This window comes from Python bivittatus, unplaced genomic scaffold (genome assembly GCF_059951505.1).
Source record: "Python bivittatus isolate LINGU-HERP-01145 unplaced genomic scaffold, Pbiv_v1 ctg000850_np1212, whole genome shotgun sequence".
Lineage (NCBI taxonomy): Eukaryota > Metazoa > Chordata > Lepidosauria > Squamata > Pythonidae > Python > Python bivittatus.
In genome coordinates this window covers 50,188,298-50,203,732 of record NW_028277112.1, presented here as the reverse complement: position 1 = coordinate 50,203,732, position 15,435 = coordinate 50,188,298, and the positions used below count along the sequence as shown (strand labels likewise).

At 37.0% G+C, this 15,435-nt stretch overlaps 1 protein-coding gene across 5 annotated transcripts in view; it reads right to left on the bottom strand.

Moving 5' to 3' along the window:
• Nucleotides 1–15,435, bottom strand: part of DENND4C (DENN domain containing 4C) — a 96,132-nt gene that overhangs the window by 15,785 nt on the left and 64,912 nt on the right. For 4 of the 5 annotated variants that reach the window (XM_025163575.2, XM_007423479.3, XM_007423480.3 and 1 more), the window contains 7 exons: nucleotides 14,715–14,847; nucleotides 14,338–14,544; nucleotides 11,589–11,717; nucleotides 7,375–7,519; nucleotides 6,773–6,919; nucleotides 3,728–3,853; nucleotides 2,034–2,180 (listed from right to left, as the gene is read on the bottom strand). In XM_025163575.2, coding sequence (XP_025019343.1) covers nucleotides 2,034–2,180; nucleotides 3,728–3,853; nucleotides 6,773–6,919; nucleotides 7,375–7,519; nucleotides 11,589–11,717; nucleotides 14,338–14,544; nucleotides 14,715–14,847 — 1,034 coding nt within the window. The remainder of the gene's footprint in view (nucleotides 1–2,033; nucleotides 2,181–3,727; nucleotides 3,854–6,772; nucleotides 6,920–7,374; nucleotides 7,520–11,588; nucleotides 11,718–14,337; nucleotides 14,545–14,714; nucleotides 14,848–15,435) is intronic. The other variant, XM_007423481.3, reaches the window with a different exon arrangement.

Sequence of the window (15,435 nt, the reverse complement as noted above, 5' to 3'; positions counted from 1 at the left end):
AGCAGTTGCATGGAGTCCTGATCCAAATTGAACAAGTACTTTTCTTTAAGATTCTCAAAATAAATCTAATATAACATGTTGACTGGGTCTAACAGAAATACTTAATAGTAATGTAGACTCCTGTATAGTGTATTTCCATATAATGTATCACTGACACAGGCTTGTACAGTTTTATAAGTGGGTGGGAATTCTGTATTTGTACATTAAACCCTTTCTGTGTCCCTTAAACTTTTTAAAATAGCAATTTTTGGAATAAATACATATTTATTAAGTTCCATTCTCCTCAATTAGCACAACTATATAATAATTGTTGCATAGTCATATTCTACCATGAGGCACATAAAAAAAAGATTCACAGCAGTAAATCCTTACTCCCTGGCACAAGAGTTCTTCTGGGTTCCAGTCAACTGGTCATACTTTCCTCCAAGAGAATGTTAGAAAAAAATATGTAAAAAAGGACAGGACTTTATCTATCTGTCTACCCATTGGCAGGGTAACTCTCTGAAAACTGAACAGAATGAAAGCAAATTTGGTACAATGGGAGAAGCTGGCAAAAGAAATATCAGACAAGAGAGTCTGGGCAGAGGTTGCAGAGAAAAAAAATTCCAGGAAAAAAATCTGCAAAGCATCCCTGAGGGAGACGCAACTGAGTAATGGTTTAGAATACTACCAGATCCTCCTTGTCATATGACCCAAACTGAAGGCCATGCAGCCTACCCTGTGCTTCCCAGGGCATACATACTCATAAACGTATACAGATATGTTGTAAGCAGACAGCAAAACCAGAATCACAGATATAACACAAGGGCTCCATTCTAATGAGACTATTTCATGTGTGCACACATACTTACAGAGCCAATACATATGATGTGACTCTGATCAGACCCTCCATCACGTGCGCACATACACAGAGAAACAAAAAATGTATCTTCTCTGATTAGACCCTTGCAGACACACAAATACACAGCCAATATTTAATTACACACCCTGCTTAGTCCCTGGGGAGAAAGTGCATATACACACAGATGCCACACATAATTTTATTACACAAAAGAAAATACAAATGTCTCCTATAACTCTCAACATTCCATGATTACAGGCAAGCACTAAACATGCCTAGTCCTTATAAAACTGAGAATGATCACTTTTTTTTTAGAGCGTTATTTTTGGAAATCTTGGTCATGCAGTCAACTAGGAAGATTGAATATTAGCAACAGGAGGGCCCAAGGATTATTTCCAAATATTAAAGATTGAGACCATCTCCTGTCCTGGTAATTTTGTGGCCACTCCTTGGAAACAGTATGGAAATAGTTTGCCATTCCCTTCTTCCAAGACATTTTTCAATCTTCCAAACTAACCTACAAGTCTCTGAGTCCAGGCTGATCCTTGTTAGCTTCACAGCCTAGACATGATTAATCAGATGCTGCCATTGGCTAACCTCCATTAGGGGAATGACACACAGACTGTTGTTTTCTCCATTAGAACATTTTTATTAATATTAAGAATTAGCAAGAGACACCTTTCTTTCTTGAAGAAGCTAAATCAAGTTTAATTTAGCACTGATCTGTACTGAATTAGTAAGATAGATAAAACTTTTAAATTAGAAGTTTTAACACACATGTGTCAAATAAGCCTCATTTAATTTTATAAAGTTTACAAAGCTACCAAGGATCATATACCCCAGCAATTAAAACTTATGATAAATATATTCAAGGAGTGACATTATTTAGTGAGAGAAAAGTCATCATCGTCATCATCATCATCATCATCATCATCATCATCATCATCATCATCTATTAAATGAGTACCACAGTCCTTAGATTGGGTATTTTCAATTGGGTTCTAACCAAGAGTCTAAAAATCATGGAAGTATCATTGTACAATGTAGGAAGTTCCAAGCAAGGTGCTGCTGTTATTATTTTACAGATTTGAATGTTTTTCACATAATAAATTAATTTTCTTGGACAAGTCAAGCATGAAATAATTGAATTCTAATTTTATTTCTAATAAGCCAAATATGTTGATTAACTTACCACTGCCATTTTTCCTGCCAGTACAATCAAACATACCAGAGGGAACCTTCACAATACTACTTGAAGAATGCATAGGCACTTCCACTGGGCTTTGAGATTCTGTTTTAGAGTGCTGTTTTTCAACAGATTCATTGGTGCCAGAAAAATCTTCAGAAGAGAGGAAAAAGAATTAACTTCCTTACTAGTGAAACTAGAGAGAAAAATGAATATCTAGGAGCAAGTGCTTAACTATATCAGTTATTCATAAACAGACTTTCCCAATTTGGCACTTCCATGTATTTCAGGAACAACATTCTCCAGAATTCCCAGTCAGCATGCATTTCCCAATAAATCTGGTGGGTCCTAAGTTGTGTTCCAGAAAATGCAGCCAAGTCAATTCTTTTTCAACACATTTATTTGTATATGCAGTTTTATCCCTCCAATTGATCAAATGGTCAGCCAATACTGTTATAATAATGCATTTAAAATGGAGAACAAAATCTTGAATAGACAAAACTTGTAGCAGAAACAGACTTTCTTAAATGGTAGGCTTGGTAGATTATCCCCAAAATTACTTAAAAAAAAATAAAACAGATTTTATCTGCATTTTAGGAAAGCCTTTTCAGTTATTTCCAGTTGTAGCCTCCATCTGTGGAATATTTTTTAAGGAGATGTTCACCTGACCTTCTGTCTCTTAGTATCACTTTGAAAATCCTTTTTATTTTCCAAGCAATTTAAGAAGCATGTTGTTATTTTAGAATTTTAGAATTTGCTGTGGTTTTATGGTATATTCATTGCCAGTATTAATTCTGCCGCTGATTTTTATCATACTTATTGTGCTTTTTTATATTATTCTTATGCTGCTTTTCTTTTTTCTACTTTTTTAATGTCTTTTAACTCACTGCACATCACCCAGACAACTCCTGCTTTTGAGTGATATACAAGCACAATAAAGATAATCCTCTTTGAAGGATTCCAAAATGTAAGTGCTGCCACAAGACCCAGATTAAACTTAAAATCATGGAAACACTGAGTTGGAAAATGCCATTTAAGCTATTGAGGCCAATTCCTGCTCAGTTCAGAATCCAAATTAAAGTATCCCAGATAGATGGCTGTCCAGCCTCTGCTTAAACATATCCAGTAAAGGTGAACCCATTACTTCTCTGAGTGATTAATTCAATTGTCAATCTGCTGTAACTGTTAGGAGAGTTTTCCTAAATTTTAATGGAATCTCTTCCTCTCTAACTTAAGATCTTCATTCCATGACCTGCATTTTAGGAATGATAGAAAAGAGGTCTTGAAGGTGTTTGAAGAATGCTATAATATCTCTCCTTTTCCCAAGGCTAAATATTCTTAGTTTCTTCACACTCTCTTCATAAAACTTAATTTCTAGTCCACTGATCGTCTTGGTTGCTTTTCTCTGAATCTTTTCCACTCTGAATCCTTAAAGTATAGAGCCAGAACTAAACAGAATTGTGGAAGTAGAAATATTTCTTCCCAGGATTTAGAAACTATATTCTGTTGATGCAATCTATAATTGCAACTGCCCTTTTTACAGCTACATCATGCTGCTGGCTCATATTTAGTTTGTAATCTACTACTATATCAAGATATTTTCCACAAGTACTATTATCAAGCCAAATAAACCAATTCTATATAAATAGAATTCAGAAAGCATATTTCTAAACAAAAATTCTATCATCCACCTAACACACCTCCAATTAAGTCTTCATCTTTTGCAGCAAGATCTTTTTTTATAAGCACATCTGTTGAATGAAGATGGTCCCCATCATCCTTTATAAGTTCATCTTTAGAACCATAGCCTTGATCTGACTGACCTCCTGTGGGGGGAAAAACAACACTTGTCCACTTGCTTCTCTCTCTGCCCTCAGAACATAATATTTTAATTATAAGTGAGAAATGTGTGTTGCAAGGTTTCATTTTAAAACAACATTATTAATACTAAGGTACACACAAAGCATATCTGAAATTCAGTGAAGAAAGAACAGCAGCAGAAGTGCAGTGAAAGGTATGTTTGAGATCTGATTTGCAGAGTGTATTATTATTAGTTGAACATTAACAGAAAATGATAAGGGTAACTCACAACAGAGAAATAAAAATCATATTTGTTTCATTTCATTTCATCAGTTAGAATCAAATGACTCTCAGGGTTGACATGATATTAAAAAAAGTTTTAAAACATCCACAGTAGGAATAAAATCAGAATAAAATCAAAACCATGTAACAATAACATAATAACTCAAGAATAAAACAACTAAAAAAAATAAAACAGAGATGGCCCAATCTAATTAGGATGCTCTTCAGAACAGTTCAGGGAGGGTGCCAGCCTGATTTCCACAGGGAGGCTGTTCCATGGAACCAGCACTACTAATGAGAAGCAATGCCTCCTAGCCTCGGATCCCTTTATCTCCTCTAAGTGGGGCACATGGAGCAGTTTCTCCCTACATGACCACTTTGGTTGGAGCATGTGGTGCTAAAGGTACCCAGGTGCCAAGCCAAAAAGAGCTTTATAAGCCAAAACCAGCCCTTCAAATGGCACATGTCAAGGACCGTATTAATCCCTTTGCTCCTCTTTCCTCTGCAATAAAACTTAGTTATTTAATTGCTGTTATTTACTTGTTTATATGCATATCTAAGCTCATATTCCCCCTTTATTAATCTGGCCTGAGCTCTGCTATGCTTTGGCTATAGAACTCAGCTCTATGAGCGCTACCTTCAAAACCTCAAGAGTGATGCCTTTCTTATTCTAATACAGCCTTTCCCAATCAGGTGGCCTCTAGATATGTTTGACTATAACTCCTGAATTCACCAATGATTCCAACATATGCAGAAGAAGCAAATGCTGGAACTTAGAGGCTGAAATTCTAATTGCTCCTAAATCAGTATTTTTCAAACTTGGCAACTTTAAGATGTGTGGACATCAACTCCCAGAATTCCCCAGCCAGGATGCAAAGTTGCCAAGTTTGAGAACACTGTCCTAAATGGTGACAGATTGTCTCTACAGCTCTCTAGTTACATCCGTTCAGTTATATGAACATGGCCAGAAGCAACAAGGCCTGCAACTTGAGCAACAGTCAAATACCAGACTGAAGAAACACAGCATCTTACTATTTAATGATAAATGGGAGGAGCAAAATTTCATCAATTAATGGAAATTAATGTTTGGAGTATATGCTATGTGTGTATGGGTTTCCACAGTAACTTGCCATTACTTAAAATAGCATGTTGAAAAGTCAGCTACTCCTTGTGTATTGATTTACATTAATTCATGGGAAAATTACCTGCAGGGTTTAACATTCAACAGCAGAACTAATGCATATCTGCCTCCAAGGATTCGCATCACACAAGTCTGCACCCCACACCATGACAGCCAAGGACAAATGCAGCACCAAGAGACAGCACAGAGCAAGAAGCAGAGCAACAAGGATCAGAGAGAAGGAATATTTAGTCATCTACTACCAGAAATACAACAAGCCATATACACAAGACAGAGACAGACTAAAACTGTTTTAAAAAGAAGGAAATCAGAAAGTTTAGTAGAGAAAAATCAAGGAACAGGACAACATTTAGACTTACATCTAAGAGCAGGATTTTTTAAACAAGGATTATCTTTCTTTCATTTAAAATATATAACTTGCAGCTAAGTGAGAGTCAGGAAACTCTTTTAGGAAAGATTCAGCTACATGCAGTTAAAAATCTTTTTGCACACTTACTTTAATCTCCAAATTCGGGCTAAATATATAATGCTCCACCTAATGCAAGTTACTGTGAAATTTTCTGAAACACCATATTCCATGTTTAGTATGCACTGCTCCCAGTATATTCCCTTTTCCCTCACTAAAACTTTACCCAAGTTCAAATAAGCATTTACAATGCAGGGATATAGCACAATCATTATTGCAGTAAGTTGCTTGCCAGCCTGTAATATGAACAGTATGCTATATTATTCTAAAACAGACTTTATGTCTACACAAGATATATACACCAGAACGTGCTGCAGTTTGGATCCAGAGCCAAAAGAGGTGCTTTGGAGAAGGCAAACTTGTGCATGCCACACCTCTTGGCATCTCCTGAAAGAAGGTGCATCTTTTCCTGGGCTTGCAACAGTAGCTGGGCATTCCAGGGAAGATACAGTATATCTTAGGAATAAAGAGTACCAGTCACAGCACTCTATCAGTGCCTCCTTAACTACAACATGCATTTTCTCAGGATTACATAATTACCAGAATTCAGCGCACTGCATATCCTCACTTATAGCCACCTATACTGAAAGGCCAAAAAAGTTGTAGGCTGAATAAACATAAAAGTTCAAGTTTATTTTATTTATTTATTTATTAAATTTGTCCCTGCCCATCTCCCCCCAATGGGGGACTCTGGGCGGCTCACAACTCAAGTTGGTATAAAACCACATTTCCTTACTATGAAATAATAGTACCATTTTCCACCTTGCCTCTGCCTCTTCCCACTGACTTTGTTATTAGCTATTTCTCTCTTAAAGGCTACCTAAAACAGCTGCACAGGCTAAAAATACTCATCCAATTTGTGATCTATATATGCAGTTTGCTTCCCGGTGACCTTATGAACCATAATTTGAATTCTGCTATTCATGGGACTGGCATGGAGTGGAGACCGTTCTTTTCCTCTTTATACCATACAACCTTTGTAACAGAAACAATATTCATATCAGCAGCATATTAGAAAGACATTGCAAAGTTAGTGAATCCCAACATATCTAATACCTGTGCTAGAGTGATTATCAATGGAATCAAGCCTGACTAAGTCTCTGACGAAGAGTGTGTGCTCCCCACTGTTAGCATCATTAGAACTATCCACACTACCATGGCTCACCGTGTCCCCATCACTTCCACCTGTGATCATCCGAGGAGCTGAGGACAGGAACAATAGTGCATTAATTAAAAACCTGAGGAGGCAGCAGAATGGTAATCTACAACATCACTCAAGGATTGACCCAAGACCTTTTGCTGCAAATGGAGACCACTCCACCCAAATCAATGTGTTTATTGCATGTTATTTTTCAGACTCTGAAGCAGAAATTCCCACAAGTATATCCCCTGCCTTTTTGTGATACCTTAAAGCTCTTGCTTTGCAGCACAGCTATTCAGGACATAACACTTATGAAAATGGCACAGAGATTCCACACACAGACACACCCCATTCACTGCAGTGCGCCATTTGATACTCTGCAATTATATTTTAATTGCACCAACATCTGTTTCCTCATATGCAATCCCATCACCCCCGTAATAAGAAAGAGTTTATAGCTAGTTTGAAGCAGCAGGATTTATATTTTGTGTATTGCAGTTAAGGATTGTGACATTACCTGGTATTGAAGCAACCTGTGAACTATGTGTAGACTTTTTGAGACATTGCTTTAATTGTGCCATGCTGTGTACCACGTTCCTCAATTTTGTCCAAAGAAATATACCACTGCGATTACTGGTAGGCCACGGATTCTCCAAAACTGCCTAGAAGAGTGAAATTACTAAGAAAAATATTTTCAAAAAATCAACACATTTGACACCCCTGTAATCCATTTCCTGCAATCTCAGTCAGATATTATTATATCACTGTTATTCAACAGGATATGCAAGGCAGATTTGCAGGTGTCCCACAGTTAGAATGGTTGTACCCTTATTTTGGGGAGTCTGCTGAGTCAGTGGAACATGTTTTACCATATTGTAAATTTTTATAAGTCTTCCTGATATTTACTACTAATATCTCTTTTAAATACTTACCCTGGAAGATTAGACATATTTTATGTAGCTCTTCTTTTATCTGATTCAAATCCAGACCTGATTTACAAGATGACAACATTTGTCTCTGGGACCCTCCTTATTAGGAAACAAATGGTACTGCGGGTGATATAATGACTGAACCATAGTTTTAAATCCAGTTCTGCTGCTGTATTTCATATTTTAAATTTTATAATTTGTTTTATATATATTTGGTTGTTGGTTGGTTAATTGGTTGCTGTATGTGTATAGTTTTCTTTTTACGTTCCTAGTCTTGGATTGAAATTAAAAATATTTATTAACTAACCATCCATACATTTATCCATCTGTATTGCTCATACATTCAATCTCTGAAGTGATCCTTACATTTATATGCTAGAGTTGTAGGAAATGTAACTTTTACTAGACAGTTCTAAGAACAAAACTTCAGCTAAAGAAATATTGATTACAAAATCTCAGAGGAGGTGCTCAAACACTTTAAAATCCGTTGGCATAGTGTTATTTCAGTTACTTGAATTTACTTGAACTAAGAGAGCCAGTTCATTGCCTAATAAAATAGTATCCTAGTCATAATGTATTATCAAGCAACTTCTTGGAGCATAAACTTCCATAACCAGCTTAGGAACGTCTAGTCCATGGGCTAGATAAAACTTGTAACCTTTCTTCCTTACCTGATCCCCACATAGCAATCTCGCTTAAGAAAACACATCTATTTACATTAATTTATAAGATTTATATGATTTTATTCTGTTCCTTATTGCAAGTAGCATCCAGGGAGGAAAGTGCTAATGCCAAATGGCACCATGTAGCAAATTAACTGCAAACAAATTACTCTAGTAAATGAATTCCTAACTGGGAGTTCATACCATAAAGGAATTCTTATCCTTCCTCTGGAGAAAAGTTGCTATTGTATATGACAGATACAGTTGCAAGAAAAAGTATGTGAACTTTTTGGAATGTCATGGTGTTCTGCATTAATTTGTCATAAAATGTGATCTGACCGTCATCTAAGTCAAGAGTATTGACAAATATAATGTGCCTAAAATAATAACACCAAAACAATTCTGATCCTTCATGTCTTTATTGAACACACTCATTCAATATTCAAAATGCTAGTGGAAAAAGTAAGTGAACCCTTGGAATCAATAACTGGTTGACCCCCCCCCCCCCTTGGCAGCAATAACCTCAACCAGGCGCTTCCTGTAGCTGTGGATCAGACCTGCACATCATTCAGGAGAGATTTTAGCCCCTTCTTCCTGGCAAAACTGCTTTAGCTCTGTCATATTCTTTGAACATCTCATGTGTATCGCTCTCTTTAAGTCATTCCATAGCATCTCTATTGGGTTGAGATCTGGGCTCTGATTTGGCCACTCCAAAAGGCGGATTTTGTTTTTCTGAAGCCATTGTTGTGGACTTGCTCCGGTGTTTTGGGTCACTGTCCTGTTGCATCACCCAAGTTCTACAGAGTTGCAGCTGATGTACAGACATTCTCACATTATCCTGACGAATTCTGTGATACACTTGGGAATTCATCTTCCCCTCAATGACAGCAAGCTGGCCAGGCCCTGATGCAGCAAAGCAGGCCCAAATCAGGATGTTTCCTCCACCATACTTTACAGTTGGGATGATGTTTTCATGATGATATTCAGTGCCCTTTTTATGCCAGATGTTCTTTCTAGTGCTGTGTGTTCTTTCCAAATAGTTCAGTCTTTGTTTCATCAGTCCACAAAACATTTTGCCAATACCTCTGTGGAGTGTCAATGTGCTCTTTCGCAAACTTCAGGGGTACAGCGATGTTCTCTGTAGTAAGCAGCGGCTTCCTCCGTGGTGTCCTGCCATAGACACCCTGTTTGTTCAATGTTTTATGTACTGTAGACTCATGAACACAGATGTTAGCCAGTTCCAATAATGCCTTTGAATCTTTGGCTGTCACTCAGGGTTGTTTCTTTACCTCATTGATGAGTCTTTGTTGTGCTATTGGGGTCATTTTGACTGGACGCCCACTTCTTGGTAGAGTAGCCACAGTCCCAAAGTGTCTCCATTTGTAGATCATTTGCCTAACTGTAGACTGGTGAATTTCTAAGGTCTTTGAAATCACTTTGTAACCCTTTCCAGCTTTATGTAAATCAACAATTCTTGATCATAGATCCTCTGAAAGCTCTTTTTGGTGAGGCATGGCTCACATAAGCATATTCTTCTTGTGCAAAGCAAACTCAAAAAGTTTGAGTGGTTTTTATCAGTCAACGTAGCTCTAGTCCACACCTCCAAACTAATTTTCTTAACAAGACTCCAGGTATGCTAACACCTGACTCCAATTAGCTTTTTTGAGGTCAACCCAAGGGTTCACATACTTTTTCCACTAGCACTATGAGGTTTTTATGGTTGTTCTCAATAAAGACATGAAGGATCAGAATTGTTTTTGTGTTATTATTTTAGGCACATTATATTTGTCAATACTCTTGACTTAGATGACGGTCAGATCACATTTTATGACAAATTAATACAGAACACCATGACATTCCAAAAGGTTCACATACTTTTTCTTGCAACTGTACTATTCCTAATAGTTAATCCAAGTGGTGATTACAGACAAAGTGGAACAACCAGGAAACAAAAGGAAAGTATCAAAATGCTCACAGCAATCCCAAAGTTTGCTAAATCTACAACTATGCTTTTGAAAAACCAAAGGAGTAGTTTCATCCATTCCCAAATCCCAACCAAATGCATACTGAGACTGACTGTTTCAAAGCAACACAGAATGAGGAGAGGGGAGTAAAATGTTCCATTTGTAAGGAATGCCTGGCTGAAATGTTCAACTAGAAGCAGAAGAAGACCTACAGCAACTTTTTATTACTGATTTTTTCATCAGAGTAAAAAAAAAAAAAATCAGCTTGCAGCCAATTCTTCTGCAAAACATGTTTTTCTTTTCCAGCTTAACCTTTTGCAAGAAACATATTTTGGCAATGCAGATAGAAACTCCAAATCATAAGCTTATTTCTCCATCATGGAAGTAAATATAAGATGATATTCTAAATAGCTAACAATTTAATGATAACGCAAACTCTACTAACCTGAAGCAAACCAACTTATTCTGCCTAATGGCAAGGCTAACCTATCTAGTAACTAAGCCTTACATATAAATTTGAATATGCTTCAGATATGATAAGAAATTAAAAAATGATTCAAAGCATTGAGGCTGCCAAGATTTTCTTGGTGGTATACAAGTTTTAAGATGGAGAACAACATCATTATAATGGACATGAAGTAAAGATGTGTCAACTAACAGAACAGAGACCAATTTTCTTATTCGAGAGGTGCCCAAGAGCTATATGCCTGAGGAATGTACATTGCCTTTACCACAGAATAATATCAACAAGAGCCCACACATTTAGGATTAAGCAATAGAGCTACAGTTTTCCAAGCATATTTTGAACCGTAGTATCATTCACTTTAGATACTCATCAGTTCCCTTCTCATTGCCTATGCCTTCAATCAATCCTATTCAATCAATTATAAACATCTTCTGCCTTCCAATACTTTTTCCAATATACCATTTTAGTATATTTTACCAAGACTTCTTCTCCAATATGCAAAAAAGGGGTAATCACTGCCTCTCTTCACTTGTTGATCTGACTGATAAGCTTAATTACTGTAGGATACATCAGTGAATTTTAGATGCTTTGTGAGATTCCCAGATTTTATGTTGACTTGTTTTCAACCCTAAGGAGGAAGGACCTTCGAGATCATCATCCAAAATGACAGGAATATAGGGATGTTTGCATTTTTTAAATTATTTGCTTACCTTATTGTAGTAGCCATAAGTAATTGCATTTGGTTCTATGCCAGAATTTTTCATTTCAAAGAGAATCCTCACAGCCAGGACAGGATGGCCCCAAAGTCCACAAAGCAGCATTACAACTCTATAACACACCTGATAAACATTGAAGAGTGTAGATTTATTGACAGTTAAGCATCAAGTGTGACTATTCTTGAAAATAATAGAAAAAGACTCTCTTTGCATGTATCATCAATTCGCAGAGAAAAAGCAGGTTAAAGCAGAGAAATATTCTAACATAACACTGAATTAGAAAACTGCCATCATATTAAAATAGTATCCCAAACACATACTATACATAACTTCTGGTCCAATTCTATGAACTGCTGCCAAACTCAATAAACCCACTGATACAGTAGAAGGGCAAAACTACCCAATTTTACACAAGCACAAGCCAATCCATAGGAAAGAAAAACACACAAACTGTTTATCATAACAAAAAAACGTTGCAATCCTTTCTCAGATTAAGTACTTGAAGGATATTGCAATTAATGTTATATTTTTGTGTCATTTAATTCAGGTAAAAGAATATGAATAGAAACTTGCTTAACCACATCTAAAATATCATCATCATCTGTTTTTTCCACAGCTTAAGAGGACTAGCAGGGGGGTGGGGGGGTATCTTTTTCATTTTATTTCCATAATCCTATGAGATAGGTTGGGCTGAGAGAAAGAGTGACCTGCCCATCCAAGTGACTTTCCACGATTGGGAGTTGATTAGAACATGGGTCTCCTTAGTTCTAGTCCAAGACCCTACCTGGTTGTACCTACACTACACTGACTACGGGGAAAGACATTTTCATAAATATTTCACAAACTCAAGCCAAGATATTATTTTTTAAAAAAACAAGAACACTAAGTTTCAAAATTCTCCCATACAACTGCCTAAAACACAATGTGTGATGACTAACAAGATTTACAGGGTCATATTCCAGGTTTGGATTAAAGAAGAATGCCAGTGTGTCCAGGCAGACTGGGACTGAATTCTGACAGTGATCTGCTTTGCTGCAGAGGGGATATAAATCTGAGGAATGTCCTAAGTGCTTGGGCAAACTGGCAACTGCAGCACTGGGCTTCCTCTCCCTCTGACTGCCAAGTTTATCCAAGTGGTCAGCTGGAATAGAGCAACCTAGCCAGTCTGGCTCTCCAAGACCTCCAGCACTCTCTTCTGCAAGATCAGCCTCCAGGGTTTTCCTGCACTGCCACTCTCTGTTTTGCTCAAGATCCCCACCCCCATCCCCCACTCCATTCTTGACCCTGTTGCTGCTGGCGTGAGCCCAGGTCTTCAGCACACCTGCCTGACTCTTCCTGGCCCTACAACCCATGCGATATTCAGCCCCCTTCCAGACTAGTTGTGTCTCAGATTCCCGTCCCACTATCCTATGTCTTGCCTATAGATTCCCTGACTCTGTTCACAGTTCCCCTTACTGCTGCTAGCTTTGAGCCTAACTCTACCACAGGTGTCTACTTTTCTCCCCCGATCCTTCAACTGTCTGGCTTCCTACCCTTCTTACAGACTAACCATTTGCCTTTGCAACCCTCCTCAAATTTGCTTGCAACCTCCTTCAAGGTTAAGGCAAAATTTTAAAGAAAAGTTCTTGGCACAAAAGCGAGGCAGTCCTGAAGATGCATTTGAGCTAAAATATTGATTCTCCACTACAGTACAAGTGGAAGTGGAGACAAGTTTGGAATAACCTTTTAAAACTTACAGATGGTTTAAAGTGACACAGCTGAAGCAATTTCCTTTTTCTTCACCATATGTAATAATGGTGCCATATTTAATTTCTTCTCCAAAATGTCAGGTTCTTATCTAACTATTAGTCTGTATTTTTAATAGATGAAATGTATCATAATATTTCATAGCAATGATCATTTGAATGTAAGATGATGTAATCTGAAGTAATTATTAAATTTCTTACTTCATAATAATCAGAACCAGAAATTATAGGAGAGTTGGATTTCTGGATAATTAACAGTAGAATTAAGCAGATTTTATTCTCTTAGTGGGGATATCTATAGTATGCTAAAAAAAATCTCCAAATGCAAGAAAAAAGAATGGAGAGGGATCAGAAAGTTGTTTTCTACTTTCAGACCTAACTTAGAAACAAATAATAATAGCTATTTATGTTACAAGCAAAAAGACGTAATTCTGTCAGTAATTCTGGGAGTGCAAAGAAACCATGATAGTTCATTAGGTATCAGTTGCAGGTGGTTAACAGTAAATTTCCATGGCACTAAAATGAGCTGTAGCTTGCCCGTTTTACAAACTATATTAAACTACCTCATTTAGAACTGACTGTAATTAAAAGTATATTATTGGAAATCCAAAGTTGCAGAATATTGTTTTTTGTGAAAAACAGCAGGCCAGTATAGATTTTTTGTTCAAGCACCCCTCTTGATCCCAGTGTGAATGTGCTAGCAATCATATGAAGGCTTAGTGTGAACAAATGTCTCCGTTTTATCAACTATCCTTGCAGAAGTGTCTTTTACATATACATGCATGTGGGTGCACACACAGACCCATCCTGGGAGACACATAGAAGCCATTCTAAGCCTTCACACAGCTGCTTCACACCTTTGCACCTCAAAGGGTGCTGCAAAGCACCTTGTTGTACAATCTGCACTGGTCTAGAAAGCAGCAAATATCATAAATATTATTCTCAGACAAAAGTACATCTGCATCTTTTCAGGTAGCATGGCAATCTTCTTAACTTACTTCATCTAGTGGTTCCACATCGGTTCTTTTCATTTTAATAAGAACTTCATATGCTTGTTGCAGGGCTCTGACTTTGGGATGCGAAACTCTAACGTAGGCTGGGAGACAAATAAACCATAAGCTGTAACAGTGACTGAAAAGGAATTTGGCCCACTGTGGGGAGTTTGCATAGCATCTCTTGGCTAGTTTATGGGCTGCTTTTATCTCCTGCAAAACAAGAGTAAAAATATACACATATTAACAGTAAACTAAGGCATGTCAGATAACATGCTCTTTTAACAGCATGAAATGTGGAAAAGAAGAACATGCAGTTCTGCATGTTATATCATTTTTCAAAGTGATTTCAAGTATGAATATATCTTAAAAATAAAAATAACCTGCTTGGTCCTCTTTGCCATAAGTGCTGGACTATTTGAAATGTTGCTTCTAGCTGGGTGCCTCTTGAATGAAAGTTTGAGATCTTGTGGTCTGTCAAAGAGCTTAAGCTCTAACCTAGGGAAAGTCTTATAGCTGGAAAAGAAAATCAAAATTGTATAAAGTTGTCTTCCATCCAATATAGGACAACAAAGTGAGTGTAAGGTCCACCCATTCTAAACAACAGCTATGTGCAAATTGAGGTGCCACTATATTTTGAAAGGAAAGAATGCTTATTCCAAGATAAAAAGAACAATAATGAACTATACTAGGAAACAGCTTTAAGCAATTTGATACATTACTTTAAAAGATTCAACTGCACAATATTATCATATGGAACTATTTTTCTTCCACATGGAAGAATTTGAGGGTATCATTAATTTTCACAAGTCAAAATAATTTCTGAAACTGGGAATACCCAAAGGACACCCAATTTAATTATTTATTATTTGGAAAATTTATATGGCTGCCCATATTAAACAATATGGGCATCGTGGTCTGGGTAGTTAACAAACATTAACAATAACTGAGTATCATCCATGCTATAGTACATTATTAATGAAGTTAGAAAAAAATAGCAGAAAATGATGAGCACTAGGGGATGTGCAAAATGTTTCAAATTTGCACCAAATTTGAACCACCCAAATTCAAGAGGAAAACTTGGCTGTTTCAATCATTTTTAAG